This window comes from Carlito syrichta, unplaced genomic scaffold (genome assembly GCF_000164805.1).
Source record: "Carlito syrichta isolate Samal-C Ts95f unplaced genomic scaffold, Tarsius_syrichta-2.0.1 Scaffold315119, whole genome shotgun sequence".
NCBI classification, from domain to species: domain Eukaryota; kingdom Metazoa; phylum Chordata; class Mammalia; order Primates; family Tarsiidae; genus Carlito; species Carlito syrichta.
In genome coordinates, this window is record NW_007259215.1 from 410044 (window position 1) to 418923 (window position 8880).

Here is an 8880-nt window from a genome sequence, read left to right on the forward strand (position 1 = left end):
GCGCGGCGCTTTCTCTCTGGGACGCCCCTGCCCACTCCCCGCTACAAACCTGTTGGAGGAACAGCTGGCTCCGTCGCGCCCCAGGACCCCCCCCTTATTCGCGGTCCCAGCCCCGCCCCTCCCCCCGTGCCGTCCCCTTCCTACCCTCTCCCCCCTCTCCCGCTGCCACTTCCTTCCTTGGATGTTGCAAGCGCAGCTGGGGCCTTCCTTCTCCCCTCGCCTCGCCTTCCCCGCGCCCCAACTGGTCCATCCTTTGTCTGCCGGTTCTCCCCTGGGTGCTGCGGGAGCTTCCCCGACGTGGGGGCCTGTGTGTGTGTGTGGCGGGGGGAGAGACAGGCCCGCAGCAGACGTGGGGCTCGGTCCTTCTGGAGGGGAACGCGGCCCCATCTGCCCCGGCCCCGAGCCTGGGGAGGAGACCAAGACCCCTCGGCGTGCCCGGCCTGGGTGGGGTGACTGTCAAAGGGCTGCCTTTGGCCTTGACGGGAGGGCCCCGGGCCCCTTCGAGAGCCGCTCGCCTTCTGCACCTGGGAGGGAAAGGCCGGAGGGCGGCGCTTACAAAAGCGTTAGTTGCAGGCAAAAAACTAACCAACCACTCCTGGAGGGGTTACCCTGCGCCAAACAGTGAAAGCGATGGATGTCTCAGGGTCGCTGTCCGCAAGAGGCGGAAGGACGACGGAGGCCGAGTTCGAAGGAAGGAAGCTGTGAAGCTGGAGAAGGGACTGAGGGATAAAAGCTGACCGTCTTCACTTTCCACCATCGCCAAGCTCTTCTAGAGGGAAGTGGCCAGGAGAGGATGAGCCCAGACCCTTAGACGGCTCTGAGAGAAGGGGCCGGCCCCCAGCTTCTGTCCCTGAGCACTCCTGCTTTAAGAGGAAGCACACATCTGCCAGAAGTGCCCCTCTCTTGAATTCCCAAGGGCTTGGAGAGCTTTTCTCTTTTCCTGTTCAGGCAGTCTTCCCTCATCTACTCCCCTTCCCAAAGCCCCAGCTGCCTCTCCATCTCTTCCTTTTCAAGCTCTTGTCGTCTTCTGACGTTTGTTTAGTTCACATACTGATTTTTATTTTTATTTTTTGAGTCGGAGTCTCTGTCACCCAGGCTGGAGTGCAGCAGCACCATCACGGCTCACTGCAGCCTTGATCTGCTGGGCTCAGGCAGTCCAGCCTCAGTCTCCTAAGTAGCTGGGACTACAGGCCTGTGCCACCACGCCTCGCTAGTTATTGTATTTTATTTTGTAGAAACGAGATCTCACTATGTTGTCTAAGCTGGTCTCAAACTCCTGGACTCAAGCCGTCCTCTTGCCTCAGCCTCCCAAAGTACTAGGATTACAGGCATGAATCACTGTGCCTGGCCATGCTTTTTATTTTAGAAAGAAATGATAGTGTCTTTAGTTTGTCTTCTCATTAAAAATGAGCTCAGGTACTGGGCTGTAACACGGGAAGATATAAAAAGATGACACCTCTGTTTTAATTTAATAGCCTCAATTTCACTTGGTTATTTAGAAAGCTAAGAGTAATTCAAAGTGTGCTGAAATTGTCAGGTGTGGTGGCTCATCCCTGTAATCCCAGCACTTTGGGAGGATTGCTTGAGCCCAGGAGTCTGAGACTAGCCAGCAACATTGTGAGACTCTCTACAAAAAATCAAAAAATCAAAATAGAAAGCAACAACACAACAACAAAAAAAACGTAGCCAGGGTGGTGGTGTGCACCTATAGTCCCAGCTACTTGTGAGACTGAGGCAGGTAGATCACCTGAGTCTGTGGTGAGCCGTGATCATGTCACTGCTCTACAGCCTGGGCAACAGAGTGAGACCCTGACTCAAAAACAAAAACAAAAAAGTGTCCTGAAATTGTTAACAATGAGAGTGACAAGTACAGCGATGTCTCATCTCCCCAGATAGGGAGGAAATACCACATATTCCAAACCAATGGCTTTTGTTTCCACCATAACTGAAGTTTACCCTTTGAGCACACTTTCTTCTTACTTTACTAAACAATTCCTTGTAGCCCACATTAAGAAAGAAAAAAGCTGAACAGGGAGTGGTAGTACAGGGTATTCAAGCTCTGGTGTCAAGTGGCCCTTGGATGGAATCTTGACTCAGCATTAATTTTTTTTTTTTTTTGAATTGGAGTCTCACTCTGTCCCCCAGCCTGGAATGCAATGCTCATGGCCACTGCAGCCTTGACCTGCTGGACTCAGAGGATCTAGGCTGGAATGCAATGCTCATGGCCACTGCAGCCTTTACCTGCTGGACTCAGGGGATCCTTCTGCTTCAGCCTTCCAAGTAGCTGGAACTGCAGGCGTACACCACCTCACCGAGCTAATTTTTTTATTTATTGTAGAGACAAGCTCTCTCACCATGTTTCCTAGGCTTGTCTTGAACCTGTGGGCTCAGGTAATCCTCTTGCCTCAGCCTCCCAAAGTGCTGGGATTAAAGATGTGAGCCACCACACCCAGCTAGCATTAATTATGTGACATTCAGTACCTTCCAGTCAGAGACCACTGGGAGTACACTCAACGCCAAACATGTTGGTTTATCCTTGCAGTGAGGAAGACCTTGGGAAACCCTGATATGTCTCAGTAAAAGGGTGTTAGAAAGGATTCAGAGGATTTGGGATTGTAATAGGTGATTTGGAGAGGAGGGTTAAGGAAATAGGGCTTTGATCTGGATTGGATGTTGTCTGGAAGGGGAGAAATTCTGTGTTATCTTCATACATCTTGTCTAAAATAAGAGAAGGCCAGAGCGAGGCTCTAGCTGTGATTAGTCAAGAAGCAGCCGAAACTCATTCACCTTTATTAGAAGGGGGCTGGCGTTTGGTCATTGTTGTGGCATGAGTATGTTCACGCTTTGTGTTCTTGCATGCTTATGGAGTGGTCTTCCTTTGTCTTGATTCATTGCCGTCTCAGAGTGGCCTTGCCTGATGTTAGTGCTCTGTGATGTTGTTCGTGTTCAGCAACGTCAGGTTCTAGCTGACAGTACCAAGATCTTAGCATCTTTGAACTTCAGTTTCCTTCTCTGTAAGATGTAGGCAATGCCTACTTCATAGGATTGTCGTGAAGATTCATTGTGAAGATTCAGTGAGGAAACGTGCGTAATGCATGAAGCCTGATGTCTGGCACACAGCAGGTCCTCAACGAACAGTCACCCTCTCTTCATCTAGAATGTTTTGCTATTGTGGTTTCTTCTCTAGAACCATTCGAGCAGAGGCCCAGGGCTCAAGTAGAGCTATTTTGAAGAATCATGAATAGAGTGGGAGAAAGAACCGGGTCCTTTCCAACTCAAAGATAATTCCACAACTCTGAATCAATCTTAACAGGCAGTAATGCGTATAATATCTTCTCCTGCAGTCATTAACTTGGCAGCTGTTTTTAAGATTATAGGTTCCTAGTGGCCCCAGTTGGCTGTGTGCCTGGCTAACATTGTGTCAGTGTCCCGCTATCTTGGTCTCTTTCTTTCAGGTCTTCTGTCCAGGAATCTGACTCAAGCTAGGATATCCTTATGGCATTCATTTGGCCTTTTGAGCTCTAAGTCTGCCTTGAGCTGGGAAGCCAGATAGATAGATGAAGAAGGACTGTTTGCCGATATAATCCTTAAGGCTCTGTGTGAGAGCCCAGAATCTGTGTAACAGCTGTGAAGTGCAGTGGGATTTTAGGCCATGGGTTATTTGAGCTTTATCTCCAAAATCTGACTCATCTACTTCCAATTTGAAACCAAAGTCTGACTTCTGGTTAATGAGACATAACTATGTTTGTCTGTGTCCGGCAACTTGGGTTCTAGATACTGTAATCATTTGGACTGAGCATATTATTTAATCTTTTTTGGTTAGACCAGTTACTTCCGTGTTTGAGAATGATGGTGGTCGTGTGTTGTCTCCTAATGCCACACTATAACTCTATTGTGCTACATTTCTAACAATAGATTTTGACTGACCTGTCTATTATATCAGGAGTTCCTAAGAAATAAAGCAAAATGAACAACAACTGAAATGGACACAAGCAGTTAAAAAAAAAAAAGAAATACAAAAAACCTTTAAACAAAATAAAAAACACTTGACTTTATTTGTATTAAAATAACATAACCTGAAGCTATACTGAGATTTCATTTTTCACCTAGCAGAATGGCAAACAATCCAAATGTATAATGACACTGTTATTAAGATGGATACTATTGGATACATTACTAGTGAGATGGCAGAATGGTACAGCCTCTAAAATTAGGGATGCATTACCCATTGATCCAGCGATCTCTTGTCTAGGACTCTACCCTTCAGATATACTTGTCCTTGTAGGAAGAAGATGTATGCACAAGGGTACTTAGTGGGGGCATCCTATATTTAGTTAATTTTATTTATTTTTGAGTTGGGGTCTCACTGTGTTTCCCAGGCTGGAATGCAGTGGCACAATTATGGTTTTCCACAGCCTCCACCTTCTGGGCTCAGCCTCCTGAATAGCTAGGACCACAGGCCACAGGCACACACCACTATGCCCAGTTAATTTTTTTATTTTTATTTTTATTTTGTAAAGACAAGGTCTTGTTCTATGGCCCAGGCTAGTCTCGAACTCCTAGGTTCAATCAATCCTCTTGCCTCAGCCTCCCCAAATGCTGGGATTATAGGTGTGAGCCTAGTGGAGTCCCTTTAAAATAACAAAACTTAAGAGGCAAGATAGGATTGGTCAGATAAACAACGATCCCTCCACATGAGGGAGTACCACACATCATAGAATAATGTACTCACATGTATGTTGTTACATGGCAAAAAGCAAGTACAGAACAGTCTGTCGACTCCGTATATTTGTATAAAGAAACATGGAGGCCATGTGCCTGAAGGGAGGGAGTCAAAGGGATGCTGGGGCATGGGCAGGAATGGGAGTTTTCAGCTTTTTCCATCATGTAGATTTCTGAGCCATGCAAATGGATGATGTATCCAAACATAAGAAGAAATTGCTAACTTTAACTTCACAGGGAGAAAATTCTCAGAGTCCTATGACAGAATAAGTCTGATTCTAATAAAAACCTACAAAGCAGTGACCACCTCCGGTCACTCTCCCTAAAGCACCCTTCCCTGTCAAGAAGGCAAACTGGCTGTTTGAAGTTAGATTAAAAAAAAACATTAAAAATTAATTTAGGAAGTTCCTTTTTAACCCTCTAATCCCTCTGGGGGTGGATTGGTATCATTTACTAAGGCTTTGTCACTGACAACAGATGGGTTTTATTTATTTTTTAATTTTTGTTAACAGCAAGGCTGATTTGGTTTCTACGGAAGCCTGTTTGATCTGAAGGCAAGTTGATGAACTCTCTTTCAGCTTGTCTCAGAAAAGAATAGAAACCATGAAAATAGAGATCCTGACACCAGTGGTAAACTGAGACAGAGCCTGCTACAACTCTTCTCTTAGATCAGCAGGATGTGTTCTCATGGGTCACAGGGGAGACCCTATTTTGTCGAAAGTCCTTTCCCTGTATTTGTCAAAAACAATCCTGTGCCTTACCCTGAATACACTCTAAGTAGTGACTGCCTTGTTGTCCACTATCAGTCTGCTTCCTCTGAATTTCCCCTCTTGATAACTGGCTTCTCTCCTTGCACCATCCAGCCCACACCTGAGATTCCCTGAGGAATCTTCTTTCTTTCACCAGCACCCCTCATCCAACCAGAGTTGTATCCAACCAGAGAAACCACCAGGCCAGTATCTTTTTTTGTCCTTAGGCCACTGACTTTGTTCAGAGTACCACTATTTCTTGTCCATCTTCAGTCTCGTTCCTATTTTGCTTCCAGAAGGTCTTTCTAAGTGACCATTCTGATTATGTTGTGCCCTAGACATACCCTCTAATGTCTCTTGCCTCCCTGGCATACCTGCAGGGGAGGCATGGGCCTTCAGGACCTGGATCAGGGGTCGCCTCAGCCTTTTCCCTGGCCCTTCCCCACTCTGGAACCCTGTACTCCATGGCAGAAGTCAATCTCAGAGCTTGATTCCATCTGTTGGTGAAGTGGTGGGTAGGCATCTCAACACAACACAATGTCTCCTGGGCCATCTTGAGCTTGCTGGTAACACACCTTGCCTTGTGCTGTCTTCCCTGTCCCTTTCCCACCTCCTGAAGAGTCTATGCTTCCATAATGGCTGCCCCTTCACTAAAACATCCTTCTATGCTCCTTGGCCTGGGATACTTCTTGGCTGTCGTCTACTTCTGTGACCCTATACCTCTCCCCAGTGGCATTTAGATACCTTTTTCTTGGTTCTTTGCCTGGAGCAATCTGTGCCAATAGCTAACCTAACACTTAGCTGTGTATGTCTTTGGCCACCACATTAGTAGCTTACTGGGGAGAGAGTTCATTGTCTCTGTATCCTAAGTGCTTAAACACAGTACTTTGTGTAGTAGGAACTCAAGAAAAACGAATGAACAATTCATTAATGATTTGGTAAGTGAATAAATGAGTGATCCATTGAATTCAAGTATGAATATAGAATAGTGAGAAATAATTCGAAATGAGAGCCTGGGCATATTTAGTTATCCTTTGCAGTTCACTGTCTCAGAAAGAAACTTCCTTGCGTGTATTAGAATCTCTTCCTTAAGTGTTCATTCTTACTGTTAATAGACAGGAACAGGGTCAGGTAACTACTGCTTTATAATTATCTAAAAAAAAGGTACTTTAGAGAAGAACTAGTAATAGGTAAGACAAATTTTTCTGATGCCCAAGAGAAGATTCACGTTAAAGATAGTGGATTGAACTAGTTAAGTCTGAGATTATTCCCAGCTCTTAAATCCTAAGAGAGCAGTGTGATTGTGTGACTGTGCCAAGCACCAGGGTGTGAATACAAATAAAACACAATTCTTGTTCGTTAGACCTTTTAACTTTGACCATAGATAGCTTTTAAAAGAGTTATTTCAGATGCTTTTTTATGTAATTCATTTAAAAATTATATATGTGTATATATATTTGGCTATGTGCAACGTGTATATTTATAAGCTTTGCTGATGTTTCCACTGGAGAACAATATTCTAAAGTTTGATTTGTAAAAGTTTTAAAAAATATCTATTAAGTATTTATGTCCTTCATCATAAATCTTATAAGTATTGTCCCAGTTTTCCTTTTTCTAAAGACCTCTCTCATTCTACTGTTATACATTTGTATTTTTTTCTAGTGTTTTCATAGTTTCATTTTTCCTCAAAGAAACCTCTGTTCCATTGAGAATTTGCTCTGTGTATTGTGTGAGAGAGGAATCAGACTGTGCTTTTTCCAGATGGTTAGCCCATAGTCCCAACACCCTTTATTAAATAGTCTGCACTTCTTCCACCGGATATAGTACTTACCTTTGATATCTTCCAGGTGGCTTTCTTTTTTTCCCTCCAGCTGAAGTGCTACTGTGCCTTTATTTCTGAGTTAAAAAGTCATAGCTAGATACTTTCCATTTCTGAATAGGCGAGATCACATAGTGTAGAGAAAAGCACCTGTGGCCCTTTGAAGATGTAGTATTTGGGTGGTCAGGATGTTGTTCAACAAATATTCTCTACCTTCAAGACTCTTGGTAGGATTGTATTTCCTGAAATTTAAGGTTGGCTGCGGTCATCTGACTAATTCTGACAAATTTAAGTAAACATGCTATGTGTCACTTTTGGGTCAGAGCATTTTATTGCTGGTATGAGACCTTCCAGAACAGAATATATAATGACTGACAATGTTCAAGATAGTGGCTTTCCCTTCAGTCTGGATCCTTAAATAACTTGAATAAACAAAACTCTTCTGTCCCCCTGTATTAAACATGTAGTGTGAGCAACAGACAAACTTTTATCATTATAAAAACATGGGGCTTGTTTATTTTTAAATTTTTTTTAAATTTTAAAGTTGTGGAGTACAACATAGGATTAAGCATATAAGTGGTCATCATACAGGTAAAGTTTGGGCCTCCCTTTGGTCCTCACTTTGCCTGGTTTGAGATCAGGTACCCTTTTTTTTTTTTTTTGAGTTGGAGTTTCATTCTGTTGCCCAGACTGGAGTGCAGTGGCCGCTCCCGGCCACCGCAGCCTCGACCTGCTGGGATCCAGCGATCCTTCCGCCTCAGCCTTCCGAGTAGCCGGAACTACAGGCATGTGCTACCACGTCCGGCTGATTTATTGTAGAGATGAGGTCTTGCCAACTTGCCCAGGCGGGTCTTGAACCCGCAAGCTCAGGCAATCCACTCACCTCGGCCTCCCAAAGTGCTGGGATTACAGGCTGAGCCACCGATGTTATGTTCCCCCCTAGCCTACCCTGACTATTACACATAAGTTTTTTCAATAGCTGATTTTGATTTCTTCATCATCAGCTGAGCTCAAACTACAGGGTCTCCTAGGGAGAAGATGTTCTTTCATATGAACTGTTGCGATTAAGAAAAAATATAATAATTTTTTAAGAAAGTCACAACATAACTTTTTAATTTGATTTTAGGATAATCTTATTTTTTTTCAGGTGATCTGAAGCTTTCAAAATGTTTGCCAAAGCAACAAGGAATTTTCTTAGAGAAGTTGATGCTGGTGGCAACCTGATTGCAGTATCAAATTTGAATGACTCTGATAAGTTACAACTTCTAAGTCTGGTGATCAAAAAGAAGAGGTTCTGGTGCTGGCAGAGACCCAAGTACCAGTTTTTATCCATCACCCTTGGAGATGTACTCACAGAAGACCAGTTTCTGAGTCCAGGTATGTTTCCTTGGGTATATTCTCCAATTAGTCCCAAAATAGAAAATGATTCTCCTTCTTACACATGTTGTTTTGGGTCTAGACAACTTATAATGAATTCTGTTTCTTTGCCTGCTGTCTCAAAAACATATCTTTTCTTAAAATGAACAAAGTTCTGCAGGCCTGACATGAAAAATTATAGCTTAATCTTTTTTTTTTTTTTTTGAGTTGGAG

General features: G+C 43.9%; 1 protein-coding gene across 1 annotated transcript in view; it reads left to right on the forward strand.

The window, feature by feature from the left end:
* DFNA5 (DFNA5, deafness associated tumor suppressor) overlaps window positions 1-8880 on the forward strand; it is a 75599-nt gene that overhangs the window by 12822 nt on the left and 53897 nt on the right. Inside the window, exon 2 of the mRNA XM_008072327.2 lies at window positions 8438-8667. Coding sequence (XP_008070518.1) covers window positions 8457-8667 — 211 coding nt within the window. The 5' untranslated portion in view covers window positions 8438-8456. The remainder of the gene's footprint in view (window positions 1-8437; window positions 8668-8880) is intronic.